Source organism: Drosophila novamexicana, unplaced genomic scaffold (genome assembly GCF_003285875.2).
Source record: "Drosophila novamexicana strain 15010-1031.04,08,12 unplaced genomic scaffold, DnovRS2.1 tig00000308-arrow-arrow-pilon, whole genome shotgun sequence".
NCBI classification, from domain to species: Eukaryota; Metazoa; Arthropoda; class Insecta; order Diptera; family Drosophilidae; genus Drosophila; species Drosophila novamexicana.
In genome coordinates this window covers 1,448,381-1,474,441 of record NW_020824799.1, presented here as the reverse complement: position 1 = coordinate 1,474,441, position 26,061 = coordinate 1,448,381, and the positions used below count along the sequence as shown (strand labels likewise).

Genomic DNA, 26,061 nt, shown 5'->3' with positions numbered 1-26,061 from the left:
TTCCAACGGCAACCCGAAGCCGATGTCGATTGCTAATTAATCGACTCAATCAACGGAAAGTCGGCCAAAGGCGATTACACAACACTGCAAAATGCAAGTGCAGCTGCGTCGCCAAATTCACTTTCACTTTCACACGTGCCGAAACTGACACGTAAACGATTTGCTGGTTCTTGACTTGGCTAATTTCAAGCGCAACAATACTAACATTCTAGCCGACGTTGTTGTTGCTATCTATTGCTGTTGTTGTTGTTGCCTTTTTTATTTAAACATTATTATTAAGTATTTTTACATGCGCCTACAAAAAGCGACGTCTGTTGCGCACGAGAGCCGAGGACGGACTAAGCACGAGCCGTCCAAATGACTCGAACGTGAGTCGAAGGACTCGCCACTCATTTCGGCTTCGTTGAGCCAAAATGCGTTTGAGTGAGTTTAAATACCCTACATATTTCAGTAAAAACGCCTTTGTGCAGCACACAGACAGTATACATAGTATCAAAGTATAAGTTAAATTTTGAAGTAATTGCGTGTTTGCTGATTCAATTAAAAGTTAACAGGAAGTAGATATTCATACTAAAAATAAATCTATACCTTAATGGAATCCCTAATACATTAAATATGCACTCAAAAATATAATAAGTAAACTTTGAATTTATAAACACAATGTATATAGAAGGGCATATAACTTTTCGAATGACACTTAAAACATAGTGTAGGGTACTCTGTTGTTAAGAGTCTTGTGCGTAAAATGTTTGTTCTTTTCTCATGTTTTTGTTTTCTTTATTTTTTCTAGTCTCCTGCTGTTTGCCGCTTGCAGTTTTCGGACTTCTCAGTTTTTGTTGGAACGAGTGCGACAAGTCACATTTCCGGTTTCCGTTTTGCATTAAAGTCGACAAGCTATCAAGGACTCTGTAGTGTCAATTGCTGAGTCGCAAAGGAGAAATATTGTGCAATTGCCAAAACTCATTTAATTTGCATACAATCTTCGGCATGAAACTTAGCGCTCCACGGAGGCTGCCAGGTGCTAAGGCCGGGTGTTGGGCAGGTGCTGAGACTGGAACTGAGGGCTGGTTAGCACGCCCGAGGGCATTGGGTGCAAATGAGCAAAGTTGAGCGCCCTCTTTGTTTATGAGTCAGACGCTGTTAGCTGGGTACAAAAAAAGGACAACAACAAGAAAACACATGCCTCGATGCTGGGAGCAACCTGTTGGCAGTGCGTTCTATATAAATATATCCGAGTGTGTGTCTAACTTATGCTGCCACTAAAACGAGCCCAAAGGGCGTATCGAATGCTGCTGCCCCTTTCCCTAGTACCGCTGGTGCGTAATTATTATCACTGCTGGCAATTTACATTTATCAATAACTACTCGCACACTAATTAAATATCTGTCAACAGTAGAAGTTTTTCTCGGCATACAAATGATTTTTAATTCATTTAAACCAATTCTGTCAGCAATATATAATTAAAGCGATTATTTTGTCTAAAATTCATGAATAAAGTAATTTAAAGCTCAAACATACTACGTAATACAAGTGAGCGAGAGGGTGAAAGTGTTGTTCATGAAAATCGCTTACGATAAATTAAATCTGCTTGAAATCGATAAAAATCGTTATCGTTATGCTACTTTTTGAACATATATCGGATTTCTTTGCAGCTAGAGTAGCTTTGCATATCGATCCCATATATAGTCAAATGCGGCATATTATATTTATTGGATACCTCCCTCCTTGTGGAATAGCTTGGTATAGCTTTGATATTCAAACACACTTAGATGCTATATAAGGTTGGACAGTAATTATTTTTAAGCTATCAAACTATTTCAAGAAGCCATTAAAGATAGAAGAAGCAAAGAATGTTTGTAACGACAGAAGAGCGCCAGCTTCGGGATTTCTCAAAGTCGGACACTCTCTCTCCTTCGAAGCGAAAATCTTGACAAGAATACGATCCTATACCCTATACTGGATACTTTTAGCTTAACCGTGATTAGAAATCGAGCTACAATTCGAATATTCCATAAATTGTAAATTATAGAGTAGTTTTCACATAAATGAAATTTTTGTTAAAGTCAAACTTCTTCGTCCCATGCTCTACTATTGTCTATTGTCTGATTTGTATGTAATTTACAGCACTCAAAAAGGCATTATTTAAGACTGGGGAAAATATTGTCAAAACATAATTTTTGTAAGTTGTATTCATTTAATTTCGATCAGAGACAAAATTGTGGATAGCTTGTGAACGATATTTGATTAGACTTTAGATTTTTTAATGAGCTCAACTAAGCACAATTGTAAAAGTTCAAATGAAGCAATTAATTTTATACAAGGTAAAGGGGTTTTTTTTTATAGCACATCTGAATACGATTTGCGGCATAAAAAAGCATTTAACTCAATTTGTTTTGGGCTGTAAATTATTCTGTTTAACGAGTTCGTTTTAATTTACCGCATCATAAAAATTGCCAATGTAAAGCTTTTAGAATAATGTCTTTGTAAATGCTCAGGTGGATTTTTAGGGCAATAAACATGAGATCTCGATGTCTGACTGACTGAGAGACTCACAGACTGAATGAATTATTGACCGATTGAATAACTGACTGATGATTGACACATAAAGCTGAAAGCTTGGAGACTTAACTTTTCGTACTAAGAAGGCCTTTGTGAAAACTGTTTTTTCGTTTTTCCTCCGATCGACTTCATTCATTAACTTTGGGGAGTTCCATTTATCTTTCGGGATATGGATTTGCAAGAAACCTTCGGCTGATGAAAACTGAATAAAAACAATTGGCCCGGGCAAAGCCTGGTGTACTTGCTTACAAAAATGCAACATTTCTTAGAGTTTTCGCTTGATTTTGTTTAGGCTTTCTAGTTCTTGCATAACCATAAGATAAATAAAGTATTTAATTTCTAATAAATTGTTCTTACTGCTATTCAGCCGAGTGTTAGTTGGCTTTTTGGACATTTTGCCCAATGTGTAGGAATTATTTCCGCCGCCGCATAGCCTCAATTGTTTAGAGCGTAAGTGTTGTCTGGATCCAGGGCAAATAGGTGCCCACATTGACGTAGACGCCGGGCACATTTGCCTGGCCGCAGCCAATGCCCCAGGCCACGAGTCCAACCACATACCAGACGCCATTGCTGGTGCAGACGAGCGGCGAGCCGCCATCCCCAGTGCATGCATCCTTGCCAGCCTCGCCGCCGGCGCAGATAAAGCTCGTGGGGCTTAGCACAAAGGAGGCGCCCAGGCGTGTGGCTTGCAGCGCCGTTTGGCAGTTGGCGTTGGGAATCAGAGGCACGTCCACTTGACGCATAATGGCCTGGTAGGCTCCCGTCGGTCCAAAGTCATTCTTGCCCCAGCCAGCGACCCAGCAGCGTTGGCCCACGAAATTGGTGGCGGGCAGACAGACAGTGCCAATTGTGGAGCGACTCGTGAGGGAGACGGGCGTGGCTAGCTTCAATATGGCCACATCGTTTTGCAGATTGTTGGGATTGAAGGCGGGATTCACGTACACATTGGAGACGAACACATCTTGCGCAGGTATCGGCTCGCTGATACTGGCCGCATCCCATTCGCCCAAGCGCACCTTAAAGGATGTCAAACTGATAAGGATTAGCAGAGTTCTGTGCCGAGTGAGGATAGCTGCACTTACGCCAAATTGTAGACCTTGTGGGCAGCAGTCAAGACATGCTGTGCTGTGATAAGTGCTCCGCCGCCCAGATACACATCCGCCGTAGTCAGAAGCGCTGCCTGCCAAGGATACGCACCGAAGCTGGCCTGGCCAGGACCAGCCAGTGCCGAGCCCGCCGGCGGCGGGAATCGCAGTCCACACTGATAGCTGCCAGCCTGGCAGCATGCTACAAGTCCATAGCTGCACGAGAGGGGCGTCGACGACGTGGGACTCGTGGCCTAGAAACGCAGTAAGAATTATGCCTGAGTACATTTGGGCTCCTCGTCAAATGGCTCACCAGTCCGCCATTGTTCACTATGCGTATGTCCAGCTGACCGCTGCCATCGTTTGGCAGCGAGGGCAGCGGATTGGGGCAGGAGCCCGTCGGCACGCAACGGCAATTACTGCTGCCGGGCGCCACAATGGAGGGCACAGAGGGCCAGCCAGCGGGGGGCACCTGCGGCGGCACCAGGGTTCCCACAATCAGCTGTCGCGTGAGCACTGCAAGACGCACTCGCAGTCGAATTAGTGGCTCAAATAACTGTTAGCACTTTCACTTACGCGTGTGATTATCCGTATTGGCCGCATCGCTGGGCTGCGGTGCGCTCTCCTCCGCCAGGGAGCTGATGGCGCCGAAGCTCCAGCACCGAACACCAACAGCGAGCAACTGCAGCAACAGGCTTAGTATTGGTAATGCATTCATCGCCTACACAGTGGCAACTAACTTGGCCAAGTGACGTGCCGCTTGGCTATATAGGGCAGCGCCCTAAGCGGACGTCCACCAATAAATTAACTAGCAAATGACCTCAGTTTAAAGCTCGCCTCAACTCAGGGATTTTCCGAGCTGCATAACACAAAAACGATTTCAGTAATAAAAGAGAACAACAAGTTAACAACGAAATTTCAATGCTCTCACATGTGGATTTTTAGCAGGTTTTTCAAACGTTTGCCTGAACCTCTTGATGAAGATTAATTAACAAACAATGCAAATTGTTCAATATTTTTATGAGCACATAACTGATTATTATTTCTGAGAGTTTCCCAATGATAAATGAATATTTTTTATGTTCGCATATCGTTTTGGTTCTAAGAACTCTGAGTAAGCTATATAAAAAAATTATAATTTATTAATGAAAATATCAAATTATGAAAAGTCAAAATATGCATGTGTAATTATTTTATTACTATTTTAAGTTTCGTTAACAAAATTAATAAAGCATATACGCCTTGATCTTTTTACGTCCTTCTTCCAGAAATACCCAACAATTTTATACAACGTTAAGCATTTAATAATATAGTTTTTAATAATACAAAAATAATACACTGTAGAATAATATGTTACGAAGCTTGCATTTCAGTGCATATATCGAAGAGTGTCATCAATGCTTTCAATTTATGTGCAAATAAATAATACGTGTGTGTGTTTGTGTGTGTGTGTGTGTGTGTGTGTGTGTGTGTAAAATTAAACAAACTAACGACCACCCACAACAATGAATACACTCGCATCAATTCTGTGGATGAACACACACACTGTTAAATGTGTTGTGTGTTCCATGTGAGGTCTTTGTGTATTAAATAAATTGCGCTGACAAATTTTGTGGCGATTATTTTACTTCGGTTTTCATTTTCATTGTGCTGGCTGTGATAATTTTCGCCCCAATTTTGATTCGATTTTTAATAATTTAATGGTTTAATTGTACAGATATGCACGAGTCTGAATGCTTTAATAATAGTTGTTGCTGCTGAACGCTTAACACTTTCCGCTTGCCCTCCAAACATTCGTGTGCATCCAACTAAAACACTTTTGGTCTCTAAAGCCCCCAGGAAATTTTCAGATAAGGTAGTCAAAGCTTTAACTACGAAAACTACGAAACTTTTGCTTTATCAGCGAGCCCCAGCAATAGCTATTTTAAAAGTTGATATTATTAACTGAAACTTTGACGTTCAATTCAACTGCTCTTAATGAAATACTATAGTGAAATACTATATATACCAATAGAGAAAGAGATTGAATGCAGCATTTTAGTAAAATATTTAATTATCATAGTCTTTTGACGATGAAGCCAACTCTCACTATGCATAAAACATTCCATTTTTAGCTACTGTGATTGCAATCTTTATTCGTTGGATCTATTATAAAATAAAAAGAAAAGAGCAGTGCTTACAGCTTTCTTACAACTATGGCTTACTAAAAACATGTGAAGAGAATTGTGAATTGTAGCTTACCTCCTTAGAGTGATTGTTCCTGTAGACCTATATGATATAGCAGTCCGATGTAAGGGCATACCATGAAGCTAATATAGATCGGGTTTTGTCAAGATAGTTTCAAAAACAAATACAAAATCTAATTTTTCGAACTATTCTTCCTTATAGTGATTTAGCGATATCCAGTCTGGATAAAATATAGCTCATATATAAAAAACACTAAAACTGGCTCGTGTATAAAGAATACAGAAAACCTAATAAATGGACAAGATCTTAATAAACCAAAATATTTTTACTCCATTTTTAATCATTCTTGTGTTAAATATATGATATATGTTAGTTGTCCAGAGAGCTTGGGCACATGTTTGGTTATATTTGTTTGATTTTAATATCAGTTTTAAGATCATTAAGAGATTGGCTATTTCGAAATAAGCTTATAACAAAAGAAAAAAAACTTGATTCAAGTAAAAAATTTCTAATTTTTTCTGTCTGTGTAGTAGTTGTTGCTAAACGCTTAACACTTTTCACCTGCTCGATAAACATTTGTGTGTATCTAAAACTCTTTTGGGCTGTAAGACCCCTGAAATGTTAAGCCAAGATAGTCAAAGTTCTAAAGGCGAAGCTTTTGATTTATCGACTAGCCAGAGCGTTGACTAACTAGAAATTTATGTGTTATTACTAATCGAAATGTTCAGCGGTTCGGGTCACGTTCAATTGGACTTCTCGGCGATACCAAAGTTGTATGGCCCGGAGAATTTCTGGCACTGGCGTATGCTTTTGCGCGCCTACTTGGAATCTGCTGACCTGTGGCGGGATGATCACCCAAAGGAGGTAGGTTTAAGTCTAGCTAAAAAATCAGAAAAATACAAAATTATTGTATTAATTTATTGCTTATAGAGCCCACATGCAAAATTCATACTTTTGGCCACTGTGCAGGCTGACAAGATTGAGCCAGGATATGATGACGAGTCACCCAAGCAAATATTTAAGAGCCTAGAGGAACGGTTCCGTCCATATTAATGAGAAAGAAAAACCACTTTTGTCTCTCCATAGCTTTGCTTTTAATGTATTTAATTTCTCGCATTGTCAAAGCCTAGCCATTCCCTGTCAGATACAATAAAATAAAAATATAAATCAACAAATAGTCCGAATGAAGTTTCTTAGCAGAAATTCAAGCAAATTGCATTCAGTTGACTTCCATATTCCGTAGCTCTGGTCGCTGTGGGACTGTGGTCTGCCTCGGGGAGCTATGCGATAAGTTACTTATTTAAATATATTTTGATTTAATTTTTTTTGTATTTCCGACATGTTGAGTAGTTCCATGATGTGGGGTACGTTGGAAACATTATATCGAGTTACTACTAAAGCAGTCAGTTTTTAAAGTTTATATCTTACAAACAAATATAAAATTAATAAAAAACATTTTATTCGTTGAAAATATGTATCACATAAGATTCAGAACTATTTTTTTAAGGTAATTTGAATTGAAAGCAATTGAAAAAGTCCAGAAGAACGTTTTCGTTCATATTATTGAAAACTATTTTTTGGTTTTTCCATAACTTTGCTTGTTGTTCATTTTCAGGCCTTTTTAAATCAAAACAAAATAAAAATTAATTTAAATATAAATAAGTAGTGCAAATGCCTTTTCATGGTAGAACTTCAAGCAAGTTGAATCCAGTTGAATCCATAATTCAGGTAACCAATATCCCAAAGCTCTCTGATGATAATAACTATTGGCAGTGGCGGGTCCTTTTGCGTTCTTATTTGGACGCTAGGGGACTGTGGTGTGGCGACTGTCCAGATGAGGTCTAATACATTAATTAACTCATTAATATGTATGGGTATTTAACTTTTCTGTATGCAATAGTGTCCCAAGAGCAAGTTCATTCTGTTGAGTACATTGGAAGCGTGGCTTATATTGCGGGAATATGAAACCAAAACAGCGAGTGATATATTCAAGGATTTAGAATCCCGTTATGGAACTAGAAAATGAAATGGATATTAGGTATTTTGACCGTAATAAGTAACATTTTAAAAATAATGTCTATTAATATAATTAAGTTTTAATAATTCGCTTTGTATTTGATTCATGGATTTGAAACTATTAGGACCTAATTGTGAGATCTATTCTCACCTTACATCCTCTTTAAGCCATAACTTTTCATTGCCTTTTGAAAAATGGATTAACATGACAATAAAAGCCTTCGGTTTTCCTATATGTTTGACAGCCAATTTTTTGTAAATTATAACTTGCTTTCATTTCGAAGAAATGAAATGGATTTTCCAGGAATTAAATGCGCTGACAACATTTTGAATTTATATTCGCGCCAATATCAATGTTACATGAAGGTGGCTGCGCGCAAATTTTTAACTCTCGTGAAGTGGGCTCTGCTCATTTTTGCGTCAACTCAAAGTTGGCTATGGAACTGGCTCATGAGCAGATAGCAAATCATAAATGAAAATATTTACAAGAAACTGGTGAACAGGAAAAACATAAAGAGTGCGCAGTGATTAAATTCTTTAAGCAAGCGTTGTCCTTGCGCAGCATTTAACTGCACCTGTTACCCAGAATCTAACAGGTTGGCAGCCTTTGCAAAAGGGTCACACTATATAAATAAATTCGATTGAAAGTTATCGGTGTGCGCCTATCGCATTATCGATACAGTCGTTCGGCTGCTTTCAATAACAGTTGCATATCAGAAGTCAAACCGAAGAGTAGAGCGAAGCGCGTGTGCTCATATTTGTTTTCAAACCAAACGTTAGTGTGAAAATACACATGACGCTTGATACAAACTAAAATGCTAAATTTATTTAATACTAACAACGAAATGACCGCGTACTAAGGGCCTAAAATCGACTTACACCAACCAAAACAAAAGCAGCGCGAAAAGCAAAAGCATAAAGTCAAAGCAGGCCAAGAAGAAGAAGCCAAAACAACGCGACATCGACACCTGTTTGCCTGCATTCCTGAACCTGTGCAACACTGGTTATTCGTGTGTATGTGTATGTGTATGTGCATGCGATCGTGTGTAGTTACAGAATAAGGACTAGCCAACGAATTCTATTCCTTAAACAGTGTTTAAATAATTAACAATTTGTTTGGCCACTGCTGCAATTGCAACATTTAACAGCCAATCGTTGCCCGCCGCCGCGCCTGCGCAAAAGAAACAGCTAACAGCAGCAGCAGCAGCAGCAACAACAACAACAAGATAAGCACAAACACACACAAAAACCGGTTAGAGCGAGACACACAGAGACCGCACGAACACAGTTACAAACTACAAACTACTCACTCGCATAGTTTGTGTTCGTTTTTGTTTGGTTTTGCTTGGAAAACAGAAATAGAAGGAAACACACAAAGCAAAACACAAGAAGAAACGAACAAATACACGAAGACGAAGAAAAAATCAATTGCAAGTGGTGAAAAGTGTGAACGTTACAAAGAAAACAAAGCGGCAATTCACACGAAATAAGAAATTAGAAATAATTTGTGCCGTACGCGGAAACTGGGCACCCAAAAAAAAAAAAATAAAACAAGTGTTTACATAAGGGTTAATGCCCAAGTGCCCTCTTATCGCCAAAGAAAGTGAATTAAAGCCACAAATAATTGTAACAGTAATTGCCCAACCAGTTTCTAGAGTCCCGCCCTTATCACAAACGCGCAATCACCTGTTGACCAATTTGGTGAGTAATCCTTTGTTTTTCATTTTCGGTTTTTATTGGTTTATTAAAATATTGCCTGTGCTTTTCACCGGCCTTATTGCTTGTCTCTGCTTAAGATATTCGCTTTGCACTTGATATCGGAATATTGATCAACATTTCAGCTAGCTCCAAATGAACCACAAAAGCTCAACTTTCACTGAATTGCGCGCCAAAATTGGCAGCACACACACACACACGCACACAGCCACAAATTTGTTGCAAATGCCAAAATTGAAATGCAATCGCGTTGCTTTGTAAATCAAATTTGTTTCATCTATGTATCTGCTTTTGTTGTTGTTGTTGTTGTTTTCTTTGGAGCTGATGTAACCAAAAGTTGATTTCCGAGCCGATTTGCAGCTTCATTAAACCCAACTCGCCTCAAATTGAGTGTAAGGCGAGGCGAAGCTGATTATGAGATAATCGGCAAATTGCTCAACACAATTGCGGAATACGCTGCAAGTCATCAGAGAGCAGAGAAAGAGTTTTAACTGTTCACAATTTCCTCTGATCATAAACAAGACAAGTAAAAATAAATTTGAGCTTAAATTGGAGTAATTTACAGCCTAACAAAAGAAGATTTAAAAAGTCTGTGCAACAATGCACGTTAACCAATTCCTAATGGCATCTTTAACTTTACTCAAATAAAATTTAATTGCGTTTCTTTAAAAGTGTTCAGAAAGCATGTTTTTGATTCATTGTAAGCAACTTTATTGAAATAAACTGAAATTATACCCTGTAATTGGAGCCCTGTTGTAGAAAAGGGTTTATAACATGCATATTTTAGCTGTGCGAGAGAATATCTTCAACAGAGGGAGACTTCTCCGCCTTTAATAGGGCTTATATTCTAGATCAAGACGTTATTTTAGACATGACTGTCTATATTTTTAGAAAACCATTTCAATTTCTCGAAAAAATTTATAAATATTGATTATCATCTGCGGTTTCTGAGTTAATATTTATACTGAAAATCATACAATTCAGATGTATACCTATATCAGACGTATTTATATTGTCGTTCATAAACTTGAAGTCTATCCTCATATCGTACATAGATTAGGAATTTTGGATATATGGCTTAAATTTTGGCTTAGATTAGCAGACTTAAGGGTCGCTTTATGGGTTTTCATTTGAATGTTTTACTAAACGAAAACAAATTTGTTTTGCTAGAAATCAAATTCCAGGCATGCGTCACAGCAGTTGGCGGCTGCAGTTGGCCCATTCATTCATTCAATCGTTTTGCATACTGAATAAACGAACGAACAAACAATCTCGACAACAAAATTCCAACTTTAACAGCGGCAACAACAACTGCCAAATATTCCCACCAAAAATGCAGAAATAAACAAATAGCAGCAGCAGCAACATAAACAACAACAACAATAACAACCACAATTTCAGAGCAAGCTGCCAGACAACAACAGCAAGTTTTTTAATGAAAAGCAACAACAACAAGAGTTAAACTATGCGCATACAAAAAGTTATATAAAAAACACGTTGAAACACGTTGAGCGAACGTAAGGGGTGTAGGGGGGGGGGGGGGGGGGGGGGTTGGCAGGCAACGCTCACTTTGAGCCACGCTTCAATTGCAAATGCGGCAGCGAGCAAAAAAACATTGTTGTTGTTGTCGGTGTTGTTGTAATTGTAAATTCTACAGGTTTCTGTCGCTGTCTGTGCAGCAGTTGTTGCCTTAATGGCCACAACAGCAACAACAACAACAACAACAACAATGCTCCACAATTTTACGCCAAAGCTAAAAAGGCGACCGATCGCATCGAAGCAATCGGCGATCAAAGTTCCTCCAATCGTAGGCAAACCGGGCCAACAGCCCGGCCAGAACCGCGCGCACTGTGGCTATTGGCAACAGCAGCCAATGTAAAGGCAGATCCTTTAGGGTATCCAAGCATTTAAACAATATCTTGTTTCTTATATCTATAGAATAAAGCATAACTCTTTAAAATATATATACAAATATATTTATATATATATATATATATATATCTATATTTATAAATCAAAGTGTTATCTACAAGTATTTTTCGAGTTATCAAATTCTTAAACATAAGTTTCGAAAGATGCCAACCCTATTCATGTTGTTTTTATTGTAATAGTTACCCGGGTTTCGACATCCCGAATCTTTTGTTTTCTACTACTAAAATTGGCAAATACTTAGGGCTAAGCCTTGACATACAATTAAGTAATTTAGGGTCTGATCTTAATTTGATGAATGTCTAGGGGGTGAAGCCTATGAAGGCTGAGAATTTCCTGAGAATTGTCCAGAAATTTTATCGCCAGGTGTCACCCAATTGTGAAAGTTTGCTTATTTATTTTTCTTTAAATTAAAAAACCATTTTTTTTTTGCAATCGAATGCTCAATTTTAAGTAAGATCAATCTTAAGATACAACCAGTTGTAATTATATGAAAGTCGCATTTATGGATGGCATGGAAATATCTAGATTTTTTTCATGGGCAGACAAAGTGACCTTTATTTCTAATCACCCACTCAGGTGTGATAACAGTAAGTCTTGAATAGGTACAAAAAAAGTATATGTTATTTCAAGTGTTTATTATTAACAAACTGTCATTTTATAGATATAAAATATAAAAACAACTTAATTTTTCAAGAACAGATGTAAGTTAAATGAATGCAAATTGAATGTGGGATTACAATTGGATACGGTGGTCTTGTTGCCCACTGTGCGCCGCTGCCAGTGTTGCCAAATCGGCCATTTTCTAGCTAAATTCAATGGTTTTTAGATGCCGTTAGCTGGAAGCAGCAGCTGGTATTTGCAGGTGCCTGCCAATCTGGCTGTTTTCAAACGGATTTTAATATTTGAAACATAAAAGATTGAGTTGTTAAATTATGCTTTTCATTATGTGGTTCCTTCATGACAAGTTGTTCTGTCGTGTGCTTAAGAAATTTGTGAAATATTAAAAATAGAAGCTTCGGAATGCTTCTAGACACTCTAGACACAGGTGTGTCTGACCCTACAAAAGTATTTTGCACCCACTAAAAACAAATGTAAACGCAAAATTATGCGACCACAAAAAAAAAAAAACAACAAGGTTAACGTTGAATGCATTGCTGTGGCAACTGTGCAACAGGAGGCAGCTCTTTGCACCTTTGTGTAGCCAACATTGCCAATTTTTAAAGCTAATTTAGCTGTTTTTGTTTTTATAGCTTTTTTGAGCATTGGATTTGGCTGCTTGTCTGAAGCGACAGCTGGCAACACTGTACACAAAAATGTTGCATTGTTGCTGCGCTGTGGCCCCCGAGCCTTCCGCCGGTTGGCGGCCGAGTTGCCCAAGTTGGCCAACTGCTTGGGCCACTTGGTGTTCGATTCGAATTGACTTCACATTGTTGGCAGCCGCCGGCTCAGCTCGGTGCTATTTAGCTCGAATCGATGTGCTTTGGCTTTGGTTTGCTTTTTGTTTTTTTGGTCTTGGACTGCGACTGCGATTGGAACTCGTAATTGTTTCATAAAACGCAAAACTGGCCGGACAGGCAACTGCCAAGTGAGATGGGGGAGCGGTTGAGGGGGGGCTGTCTCTGTAAACAGGTGCGCAATGCGCAAGCGCGCGTTTTCTGGTTTTCGAATTGCGACTTGGTACCTGGCTTTTGGGGCAACACTTTTCGATTTTAATTATGGTTTATGTGTCGTTTTCGGCTCGCACGCGATATATATCGCATATAAGTATACGTCAAGCGGCACAAGGTTATATTGCGGCCGGACTCCGGGGCGGTCTCCTGGTAATGGAAGTGCTTGCAAATGGGGACGACAGCGCTGCGCTGAGCCGCCTGTCCATGCGTACTCGCGTATATACTTGTTAAGAAGCCCATCTGGGTGGCTAAGCAATCGAGACTGGCTGCGCTTATTGGAGCGAAACCCAATGGGCAGCAACTAGGTGGAGTGCCCACTTGAAACGTACAATTCATGTTCTAAATTTTACTTGTGTTTCTGATCTGATCCACATTGACATTGCTTTCCTTTGATCGCAGCTTACTTATACTTCAAGCATGGCGTATCTTATACTGATTAAAGTACTTGTCGTATCTAGATGCGTGACTGTAACTATACAGTTATTTAATTCACGTTTATCGTGACGCACATGCAAAATACTGTGGTTGCGGCACATATTGAAATGACTCGAACCTAGAATTTTCCAGAAATTAAAAGGGTCTCTCTCAATCTGAATCTAAAGTAATTACTATTGACAATTTTACAAATTTGCTTTTCGAACAGAAGTCAATAATTGCATCTGTAGATCTTCTATAATATTATATCTATCAATTTCTATTGCTTAATAATACTAATAATAGTATCTGAAATATGCATCTTTTCGCTTTTCAAAATGAGTTCTCTTATTAAACAATCACTAAAAATTTACAAGTGCATGTCTCATAATTCAAAGAAATATATATTTTGTAATTGATTTATTTGAGTATGTTTTTATTCGTTTGAGCTTTTGCGTACTGTGCAAATGCCTTTTCGCGCTGTCATCTCTAATTTGTTGTAAGCGAATTATTAGGGGCAAGGTCACATAACTGTGAATCATTGGGTCATATAAAGGTGAATGTTGAATACTCGCTGCAGGTCTATCGAAATTGATTAAACAATTGAGTCACACAAAGAATTACCCAATTGTAAATGTCAACCTTAAGTATCAGAATAATAATTGCTTTACACACCTGTCTTATCTCGAAAAGTACGCTACTGTATATTGTGTGCCTAGGGATTGAGCTCTTTGGATGATATTCAACACGATGTTTCAGGGTGACTGATTAAGCGTACGATAGCTGCACGAAAGTATCTCAAAGTTAGAATGCGATCTAATGCCAAGGCACAACAAGCTCAAGCACCGTCATAAGTCTCACGCCATCTCTCAGATACAATTGTAGACTTGCTAGTACTCTTGTATCTGCTGTCGTGCTGATCAAAACTCAAGTCCTAAAAACTGCACAGTACACAAAAACAAGCAGACACACACACAGAGTGTAGACAGTGCGATTGTATCTCAAGTTACGCGCACACGCGCCGCCTTTTGTCGGCGCATTTGTGTTTACACTTGATTGCAATTTGTATCTAGCAGATACAAGTGTGCTTTGCATACAACGAATGCCGTTAAAATGATACACATCCGCACAGAGCTTTTAGCCGTAACTGTAACCTACTCGGATGAGACTCTGTGCCACATGTATCTGGCATGTATCTCTGCATGCAGCGAGGCGAGCAGATAAAAATACACGTTTTTGCCTCGTTGTGTTTGTTTTTTGACTTATTAATATTTATCAATTTGTTATTTAACTTGTTTTGATTTCTTTGTCTGGCCAAAAAATAAAAAATTAAAAAAAGAAACAACTTTTCGTAAACAAATCGCAAGAAATGAAGCGAAAAAAAAGAAACATTAAAACCAGCAACAAATTTCAATAGCATTTGCATAATTTGGACAGTTAAAATGGGGGGGGGTTTTTTTTTTTTTTTTTTTTTTGGTATAGCAGAAGAAGAAGCAGCAAAAATTGAAACGTTAAATACGCTTATTGTTTTTATTGATTTCAATTTTTGTGGCTGCGTATTCAAGGCATTTTTAAATTACCAACTCGACCTTATTATTGAGTATTGGTCTTACTCTTAATTATAATTAACTGCTCGGCTCGCATTAATATGTGCCTTTGCGTGTTGGCTTAATTAATTGGATTTTTGTGTGGCTCAACTATTTATTGAATATTGAATGTGGAATATTGAATATGGAATATGGAATATGGAATACTGAACAGAATGCCCCATGGCATACGCTGGAATGCCAGCTGCTGAGCTGACAGCCCATAAATATTTAACACTTTGCCTCCGTCTTTGATCGTAGAACCGTGTCAAAGCATTTAAAATCAATTTGGGAACGCAATTAAAACATGTGTTAAACTTTAACTGGTAAAACTATACTACCTACTAAATGATACGGTCAGGTGAAACCTCAGCCTGGGGCTACTCAAATCCGACTGCTGAGCAGAGAAATGCGATATAAAACTGTTTGCCAGCCAAACTGTTGTTTTATTTTTTACAGCTTTCAGCTGTCAGCTGAGTATTACAACGGGCATTTGGCCCGTGGGCCTCACCCTCGATAAGTATATTAACATTGCGGGGCGTACGAGGCGCCGATAAATGCCCCAATGCAAGCCAATCGACTGCCAGCTGGCTTAGACCCGAACCATGCGTAGTTTCTATCTCAAAAGCTGCGGCCCAAAGCAAAAACAGCACAAGCTCTAAAACTGTGTACCCAAATGTATCTGTAACCAAATTGTAGAATTCCGCATTCAGTTAGTTTTTGTGCGGTAGCTCGCAGTTCTGGTTAACATTTTAATAAACGCGTTTGCTCTTCGAGCCAAGTTTATGAAAATACTTAGTACGAGCACTTAATCGCAGTATAAGCGTTGATAAATACATATTGCAGTGCGATTGTGTGTGTGTGTGTGTGTGTGTGTGTGTGTGCGTGCTTGGTATATAGATATTTTAGTTTCAGATCACGTGGTGTATAATGCGCAGGTACGTAACTCCCTGTTACCAGCCTAGTTATCTAATTAATTTGTTGACTAAAATCATAAATCAATTGCTGTATTATCAGAGCTAAAGTAAATTGGATGATTATTAGATAATCAATTGTTATAGACACAGACAGGCACTTAATAAGGGTATAAATAGCTATATATATATATATTATATATACTAACTATAAACTGGGTAAATACAGCAATAATTCAACTAGGTATACGTGCACCGATAATTTTGTATGAATACCTTTGTTTTAGCAGCGGCAATTCAAACGAATTCTGCAATTTATATTAAAGTTTTCAGATTTTTAATTCTTTATATAGCCAACTATAGGATTATGTATATATGTATAGGGTATTTCAACTGTCGTGAAATGTGTTACGCATAGAAGGAAACTTTTACGATCTTATAAAGTATTTATTTCTGATCTGTGTCAACATCCGTCTAATTCTACACAGTGAGAAAAATATCTGGCTAAAATTAAGTTCAAATGACCTCGCATTAAGTATTTAAGATTCTTTAAATCCAAGCACAAGTACGCTTTGCTAAAAATAGGCATAAGAATTCTTAAGCCAAGTACAACACATCTTTATATAAGGTCAAAGAATCTTGAATAAGTAGAACTCTCAATTTACTTAAAATGAGTAAGATTTTGAATCCGAAATATTTTAAAAACAATTCTGATTTTTTTATCCAGCAAAATCATATTATGTGCATAATTAAAATATTTCTATTTTTTGTTGCCATGATATTGCAAAACCTTATTTCACACTGAATACTCAGAACAAGTTTGCGAAATCTTGAATTAAGATTTTACAACTTTGCATCCAAGATCTATATTTATACAGGGGAACTGCCACATCGAGATGAACGCACACTTAAGCTAACTTTGTTTTGAGAGTTTCGTGTATTTTGAGAAAGAAAGCCAGAAACGCACTTTGCACATGCAGCATGAACTATAATTTGGCAAAACTAGTTTCCTCTAGCACTGAAATTAATCCGGAGAAAAGCCAACCTTAACCCGTCGAGGACTGTCATTGTTTTCGATGCACTCCCATTCCGTCTACAAATCTCAGTGCCATGTGCTTTGCAATTCAGCATTTGATTGCTTGGAGTCTTGTGTCTTGTGATATTTCCTGCCTGATTATAAACAATTAAATTGCAACATATTTGAGCTGGGAAGGTGGGCTGCTGCAGTTGTTGTTGTTGTTGTGGTTGTTGCATGATTACATTTAATCGCCGATGGCAAACAAAATCATTTCGATTAAATAATCAGCTCCTTGCCTACCTGCAGCAGTTGAAACAATCTTCGCACATTTGCACAGTGGCTGCAAAAAGTTGAATGCCTGCTGCTGTTGTAATTATGAAAGTTTTTTAACTTGTTTTTTTTTTGCACCACCAACAACAACGACGAACCGTTGGCCAATGAGTTGAGTTAAATGAACGGTATGAACTCATTTTGAGAAGTCAAGTTTATGCTGCATTGAGTCACTCCATTTCATTCATCCAGCGCCAGCAGCTCTCGGAAGTGTAGTGAAAAGCTGCCAGTGACGACGACGGCGACCACAAATGTGGCTCTGACGCCGCTCTGCGGCTTGTGGATTGCTGCGGAATCTGAACCTGAAACTAGCGCCAACAGCAGCAACGGCAACGGCAACTGCAACAGCAACTGCAACGCCTTGCAATGTGATACAAAATGCTATTGGCTTTATGCAACAACAGCAACAACAACAACAGCAACAACAACCATAATGGGAGCAACTGTGTGTAGACTCCGCTCCGAACCGATCCCATTCCGGGCAGGGAGCGAGTGCCGTTGGCGTTGGCAGCGCGCGTCGCCTTCAAAGACAAGTTTTACACCAATTTCCGCTGACTTTTTTTTTTTTAACATTATGTATATATATTTTTTTTATCTTGCTTTCCATGTTATTATCTAAAGGTTAAAGACTTATGATGCGCTTGTGGAATTTTCTATCATCTTTTTCTATGCTCGCTTTAATGGGGCTTTAATGTGCCAATTGCCGCCGTGTGTTTGTCTAATTGAAAAAGGAAAATCAAGTGGAAAATTGTGCAATTGATATTTAGCCAACCATTTAAAATGCTTCCACACATAGTTTGTTGTCTAGGTGTTGTTTGCAGGAACCAACTTGTTGCACATTCAACTCGTGAGCCGCTGGCCAATGAACTGTGCATCGAGATCGGCATCGCAGCTGCTATTGGGGATGTCTTTGAGTATGGGACACTAGTCAAAATCCTTGAATATTCATGAGTGCGATCTTGAAAGCCAGTTATGGTCTGCATACATGAATAGAACTTGAAATACCTACAAATTGTTTACTGCAATAGCTAAAATACAAGGATGTAAAGATACTTCTTGAATGCCCTGCGAAACAGCTGCAGCTCGAATTGAATTTAGATTAACTGGAATTTCTAAATTTCATTTAGTTACCATTTCGAATCAAGTATCAATTCTGCATCAGACTTATCGATCTTTGGCTTTCCCATTGTATATTTTCATTCAATTTATGGGGGAATTTGTTAAGTTGGGAAAAACCACTTGAACAATATTCGAATTTTTCAATCCTTTCGCTTTCGCTGCTCATATTATTACCTGTTTGGCTCAATTGCTTAAACAATTCCAATTGTTTAGTAAGTATCGAATTTATGGTGCTCGAAGTGTTCTTATCTTCATTCCGATTCTCAATTGCGTCAATTCCATGCAGCACACTTCCATTCGGTTGTCTCAATTTCGAGCACTCGCCACGTTCTCAATTAGCTGCGTTGTTCATTTGAGCTAAACATATTTCGCTTGTTTTTGTTTTTATTATTTATTATTTTGTTCTTTTTGTGTGGTTTTGTTCAAACAAGTAGTTCGTATGTGGACAACGGCGCAGACAAAACAACTGCAAAGCAAAAACAATGCATTGGCCAAACAAAACGCTAACTTTTTATTTGTCTTTTTTCAAGTATTTCCGTTTGTGTATCTATTCTGGCTTGATTTTTTACATTATTTTGGCTTTTTTTTGCTGTTCTGTTTATTTTGTACGTTGAGCATTTTGTGGGTTAGCAATGTGAAACCTTGAATTTGCCAGTCAGCTTTTAACTCAAGCTTTTTGCTATGTTTTTTTTTATTTTTGTTTTTATTTATTTCTATTTTTTTATTTATTAGATATTCCCGCTCACGTTGGTGACTGCCATAAATTTTCACTTAGCGTTTTTTGTTGTGTATTTTACTCAATATTTACTTAAAATTTATTTGTGCCAATTCATTTGTGTGCATTATTTACACGGTTTATTTTTTGCCCGTGCCACAAGAGCTAATGATTTGTTTTTCTTGATTTTATTTTTCTTTTTTACCTTTTTACTTATAGCTTGTAAACAATGTGAAAGGTTTACGAGCTGCTGAATAATTCTAGCCCAAATACAAGAAAAGTTTAGCAAAGGCAAAATAATATATCTTATTTGTATTACTTGCTTGTCTAATAAATCTCTTGTGTGATATTTCAATCAACTTTTGCGATCCATAAATCCATATTGAGTAAACTTTTTTTGGGCTCACACAAATTCCATTTACTGCTGCAAATTTCGCCGCAATAAATTTCCTGTCATGAAACAGTTACCAAATATATTTTTGGCAGCTATTTACCGAACCACTAATTTGGTTAAAACGTTGTGCTTCATATTTAAATAATTAACTAATTTGTTTGTGCGTGTGTGTGCGTGTGTAACTAACAAGCCGGGTAATTTGAAGTTATGCATTTAGCCAAAGTTAGTTGTGCAATGCCTAAAAGCCAAGCGAAACACCGAAGTTTGGTTACACTTGCTCTACGAAAATTCCATTTGGATAAAAAACACGTTGCATGCCATTTCTTGTAAGCCCCTCCCCCCGCCCAACAGTTTAAGCGTATCGTTAACCAAAAAAACATTTACATGCAGCGCTTTGAGCAATTTGTGAGGACAACCTGTTCGGATTGCAAGTCGATTTTGGTTTTGTTTAGTTTTTGGGTGCGCGACACTTGATTGATTTGATTTGAGCTGTCAAGTTGCCTCGCGTTGTCCAGCTTTTGATGGTTTCAGCTGGCTGCGAAGACGCGACTTTTTTGCCAAAACTTGCTGTTGCTATAGTTGTTAACTTGTTGCTGTTGCTGTTATTTTTACGGGCCGTAATGATTGCGCTGATTACGTGACGCTTTCAATTGATTTGCGCGCAAAAGCCAAAATGAGCTGCCGCCTGGCTAGCGGCCAAGCCAATTGTTGTTAACGTTAACGCATTTGCTGGCCATCTGAATGAAATGGTGCCCAAAAACAGCAGTAGCGCAGCAACAACAACAACAACAACAACAACACATTTCGTGTAAGTTCGTGCGCTGCAGCGGCTTAACAACTTTTTTTTTACGTCGTGGATAATTTTTCACGAAGGTTTTTCAGTTGTTTTGCTGTTTCTTAGCCGGACAAAGGCCTCATTTCGAGTGTTTTTGTTGACGATTGTCTGTGCATTGTTGTTGTGGCCGTTGTTGTTGTTGTTGCTGTTGTTGTTGTTGTTGCTGCTGTTTTACCAGCTGAAATGTGCATTGAATATTAATTTGTTTTGTTCCAGAGGCCATTTTGGAATTTGTGTATATTTATTTTATTAGTTACATATAAGCAAACGAAAGACTACAATTTACGAGAGAGGCATTCAATTTAGTTAGATATGATAGTTTATTAAAATACCATAAATAATTAGGATCTTGGTTTTGCAAATATCCTCGCAGTTGTTGATATTCTGCAATATTTCCTTGTCAATCAATCAATTGTTTTTAAATTTGTCAATTTTATCGAAAAGTTTCTATTGCAGCTTTATGAAAAGTAAAGTGTTTTGTGTTGGATAACTCAGGTAAATTTACCTACATATATTTGTTGCTGTCTTACGTTCAAGAACTTATGCTTTATGCAGATGCGAATATCTTTTTTGATGCAAATTTTGGTGATAAAAGAATTGGACGCTGAGTTAAATGATTTTAAGATTGAGTACAATTAATGTCCATTTGTAATTTTATTACATCGAATATATTATAATCTAAATATGATTATCTAGTATGTATCTAAACTTTGACATTTTGCAAACTATGAATACTTCTAAGCATCACTTAAAATATCTTCGTTTACTGTTGACAGCGAAACTTCTTCTTTTACCAATCGAATATTCAAAATATTTCAAAGCCAGTGCCTAAGACAGTCATAAATAAATGTCTGTCTGGCTTGGTTAGCTGGCAGTTATGTGTTTCTGGTCTTATCAGGCGACTTGTGGCATTTGAAGAGAACCTGAAACGCCAGCGATGCATACTAAATGATGGCAAACGAGCAAAAAAAAAGCCAATTCGCATATATTCAAAATTTATTACATCAGAGATACCTTAGACCCGATCTATTGCGCAACATTAAATCGATGGGTATTGCGGCGCTTAACTAAAAATCGCTTAAATTAATTACCTTTAGCGCAACGAGCTTGTCCACTAAACTTGTGCAACTACTAATTTACCGATATCTGATAGGCCCTCGTTAGATAGCCGCAATCGTACGCGCGCGACACGCAAGCCATGTGATTACTACTAAAAAAAAAAAATAATGAAAATTAGGGCTTTTATTTCCAAAGCGAGACTCCCTTAAGTTATTTATATATAATTGACATGGCCGATAAGGCCCTGTTTTGGGATACGAATTAGCTTTAGGAAAACATTAAGAAATCAACACATATTTAAAACTTTTGCATTTAATAAGTGTATCAAAATATATTTTAATATAACCAAAAGGTGTCGATATTTTAATTAAGTCAATAATCTACATTAGGCTTATGCCATCTTTTATATTAAAGAAATTACAAATAAAAGCTATGCTTCTTTTAAATTTATAGGCCTTACTTCGATATAGAAAACTTGCTATTCAAATTGTTTGAATTAGACGACATGCGATATATAAGTTATATAAGTATTTCAATAGAGATATTAGATATTATTTATTGTAAGATAACAAAATCTTCCAGCTTTATTACGATTTACAATGTTTACCCTTTACAAGCTTACCCAAAGGTACGGCAAGCTTGTCTACTATATATTGTTTTTTAATTTATATTGTTGATTTGGAATGTCTGCCATAAACCTTCAATTACTTGAACTATTGCAACCCTTCCATTACAAAACAAATAGAATTTATTTTTCTAGAAATTTCCAATTTCCAGAGTTTTCAATTACTGAAATATGAAACTATACTCAGATATGCCACGTCGCCTTGGCTGCCAGATTAGAAAATTCCACTAGCTAAAGATCGACCCTTGCATTAGAAAGTATATCCGATAAAAACGCAACTGTATCGTGGACAGCATGTGATTACATTTTGTGTCGTCCCAGGCAATTAGAGTCTCGTTGAAGTATTTTTAGCTGCGTGCAAATCTCGGCTATCTTTAGAGTTTTTATTTTGAATGACGAGGCTCGTGGAGAGCTTCGAGTGGAGTGTCTCCGCCAAACGCAGTGGGACGAGGCTGTTCAAAGCAATTGATCTTAATTAACACCCCCACGAACATGTGTGTGTCTTCTCAATGGGATGTGTGTCGACTGGTGGGCGTGGCACTTTCGTATGCACACATCAAGTTTTAATTGCCACTTGCTCTCGGTCAAGGTTCGCTGACTCAAAGAGCCAGCTGAGTCTGTCCAAGCTGGGGGTCCTAACCCCCGGGAGACAATTTTTGTTGTGCAGTCAGCGTCACAATTTAATGAATGAATCAATGTACGACTCGTTGGATACACTCACAGACACGCACAAAAAACACGCAGGGCTATGTAATTTACTGATTACAGTTATGAATTGAACGACGGCGAAATATTTATGTGTACCCTAAGCTCATTAAAAGTGCTTAATAGGGTATAATGGTTCTTGGAAAATGATGGTAACAGGCACATGGAATCATCACCGACCCTATAAATATATAAATATGTGCTTGGCTAACATCAATAGCCGAGTTGATCTAGTCAGATCTATCTATCTATCAGTCATCCTTTGGTATGTTTAACAAGTATGTCTCGGGATTTATGAGAGCTAAATACTTGAAATGAATAGGTCCTCTCTTGATCTACTCAAGTTAGATACATCAAACTTAGCACTCGTATTGTATATTATCCATAATAGATAATAGATGGATCCAGGATATTACAATTTTTGGGTACCTCTTGCCTTCTTTCCACAGTCAAAAACCCATAGGGTCGTGGTGTTTGGTATCTAAACACATTCGGATGACATTTTTATGCATAAGAAAGTTATTTTTGTGGGCAGAGAAGAAATCTAAAAGCTTGCTGCAGGGTATCCCCTAGTCAGGCACACCCGACTAGAGCATTAATAATTGTTGTTTTTGGATTTAGCCATGGCAATCGCAACCGATATTAATGAGGGCTGTTTTGGTATCATAAGAGCTGCCAGTTGCCTGCTTATGAGCTCTATGCCTAATTGTGAATTAATAGTATGAAAGATAACAAGCCATTCAAATATATTAAATGTGGCATATGTACTCGTATGCAGGAATATAATTAGTATCGATAAGCATGCTTATGTTATTTGATGTAAGACCTGAAATTCTCGTGCATCAATAATTGGCCCAATTCGTGTTTATTTGGTTTGTTAACATGTTGTTTCTTTGCGATCCGATTCGTTGCGCAGTTTACACTTAAGAGCATTTGCGCGTGGACTTAACTTGTTTTTCTCGATGGATGTAGCCCACATGCGATTTACAGACAGCATCTGTATTTGTATAAGAATTGTAGGCTTGCAACACCCACACAATGTTTAAGCACACGTAATATTAATTTTTCAGTGGCCCCTCTCTCTTTCTATTTGGGTATCTGTATCTGTAACTGTATCTCTATCTCAATCGGCATATCTAGCTCTATCTCTATCTCTTGTCGTCATCGTCGTCACTTAAACTTGACCTTTATATTCGTTTATTGCTTATTACTGCATATTCCGTATATTGTTTTGTTATTGTTATTATTATTGCCATCGTTCTTCTTGTTCTCATTGTTATATTTGTGAATGAAGGCGAACTTGGAGCCAATGCTGCCCACTTGCAGCGATCATTTCCATTTCCATTTGCTTTGCTCTGCGCTGTATTCGTGTGGGCGCTTGCCTCGTTCACAGATACATTTGTATCTGTATTTCGACGAGTATCTACATGTGTTTCAGCTCAGCTAATTTCCTCGTAATTGTTGCGCAAATACAATAGCATCGTCTGCTATTAGTAAATGCAAGTTAGTATTTGCATGCAAACATAGATACATTTGAATGCAGTTGGTACTCGAGGGGCTATGCAGTTATTACTCATTAAATATGCAGTAGAAAAAAAATAGCGCATAAATCACTGAGAATGTCTTAAAAGGCGTTGCTCGCTAGATTGGCCCGAACTCGCCGGCCTGGCCTGGCCAGCGTCTTGGCTTGTTGTAATTTCAGCTGTGCCTTTGTCTGTGCATTGCTTGATATATGATCACGGCCTGATATATGAGCCAGCTATTAGCTTTGGCTTTAATGATTCGGCCTGGCACCACTGCCATTTGCATTTGCGCCTATTGCTGCCATTTAACTAACGCCCATTGATGCGTGTGGTGTCTCTTTATTCTCTGCTGACTGGCAATCTATTAGGCTGAGAATGAGGTAGGGCCCTAAAGAAATTCCATCAAAGATTCCATGAATGCCACAAAACAACAAGATGGAAGATACTGAAAATAAATTAAAATTTTCCAACAACGCGTTAGAGCAACATCTTAAATACCAAAATGGCCGCTAATTCTTTCGGTCTAGACAGCTAAACAATTCTAAGCCTTGCCCAGACCTGTTTGAGAGTCAAATTAACACACGGAGAGCGGACAGCAACACATCGAAAGGGGCGATCCATGTAAGGAATTAGAAGAACCTGCAGGGCGAACAAAAACTGAAATCGAAATTGGATTGCATTCGGAATGAATTCGGATTGAAGTTGGATTAAAGTTGAAGTTGGACTGGTTTCAAATTCACTCTTGTGTGCGGTGTTTTTGACCTTTGATGTCGGGCTTGTGTGTGAGCCGTGAGCCGTTGTGCGTTGTGCTAGACAAGTAGACAGAAGACAGTAGACAGAGAGCCACTTTTATGAAAAGCTGATTTTATAATAAAATTCATGGAATTTTTGAGTTTAGGCGCGGCATACAGCCAATGATCAATCAACTGCAGCAGCAGGGGAATCAAAAAACGAAAATGAATACAAATACGAATACGAATACGATTATGAGTACGGGTTGACTCACACACACACACACACATTCACACAGCATCAGGTTTAATTGATTCAAATGAAGACGAAGTTGTTGCTTCTGCTGATGAAGATGATGATGAAGATGATGATGATGATCGTAATGATGCCACTGAATGAATGACTCTTGTCTAGCCATCTATCAGTTTGAGCTTTTGTCGGGCTGCTGTTTTCTGTATATGTAAATCGATGCATAACAATCGACTCCCAGTTGCTGATCTCTTCATACCAAGTGCGCTCTGGGCAATATCGTGAGTCAAACGTCAGCGGAATTATCAAAAAGCAAGAAAATAATAATATTAAAAAAAAAAACGGGGAAAAAAAAATAAACTGCAAACATGCAACTGACAATTGTTGTTGCTGTCATGCAACGATTTGTGGCTCTGTTGTTGTTTTTTTTTTTGTGCTTATAATTTTGTATGGAATGGCAATCCCAGCCTATGCCCCACCCCACCCCAGCTCCCGACCATACCACAATTGGGCACTTGTCAGTCAGGGGCGTTCATGCGCATCACGTTGAACTCAACAATTGTACTCTGTATTTTGCATTCGCTGCGGTCAAAGTGGACTGACAGTCGCTGAATGTCAATGCGACTACGAGAGTCCACAAATGTGCATATATTTAATTCTTATATACATATGTGTATT

At 38.1% G+C, this 26,061-nt stretch overlaps 4 protein-coding genes across 6 annotated transcripts in view; 3 read left to right on the top strand and 1 right to left on the bottom strand.

The window, feature by feature from the left end:
* Nucleotides 1-2,592: 2,592 nt before the first annotated feature.
* LOC115759647 (phenoloxidase-activating factor 2) lies at nt 2,593-4,362 on the bottom strand. Its single transcript, XM_030700636.1, has 4 exons — nt 4,221-4,362; nt 3,958-4,160; nt 3,642-3,898; nt 2,593-3,591 (listed from the first exon to the last, which is right to left on the bottom strand). The coding sequence occupies exons 1-4, from the start codon at nt 4,360-4,362 to the stop codon at nt 3,003-3,005; spliced, it is 1,191 nt and encodes a 396-aa protein (XP_030556496.1). The 3' UTR covers nt 2,593-3,002.
* A 2,189-nt stretch (nt 4,363-6,551) lies between these two features.
* Nucleotides 6,552-6,898, top strand: LOC115759646. The gene is made up of 2 exons (XM_030700635.1): nt 6,552-6,695; nt 6,762-6,898. The coding sequence occupies exons 1-2, from the start codon at nt 6,552-6,554 to the stop codon at nt 6,882-6,884; spliced, it is 267 nt and encodes an 88-aa protein (XP_030556495.1). The 3' UTR covers nt 6,885-6,898.
* On the top strand, nt 6,788-7,857 carry LOC115759645. Its single transcript, XM_030700634.1, has 3 exons — nt 6,788-7,338; nt 7,520-7,670; nt 7,732-7,857. The coding sequence occupies exons 1-3, from the start codon at nt 7,304-7,306 to the stop codon at nt 7,855-7,857; spliced, it is 312 nt and encodes a 103-aa protein (XP_030556494.1). The 5' UTR covers nt 6,788-7,303.
* A 717-nt stretch (nt 7,858-8,574) lies between these two features.
* The window catches only part of LOC115759558, a 41,616-nt gene continuing 24,129 nt past the window's right edge, over nt 8,575-26,061 (top strand). For all 3 annotated transcript variants that reach the window (XM_030700522.1, XM_030700523.1, XM_030700521.1), the window contains exon 1: nt 8,575-9,548. The gene's annotated coding sequence lies outside the window, so the exon portion shown is untranslated. The remainder of the gene's footprint in view (nt 9,549-26,061) is intronic.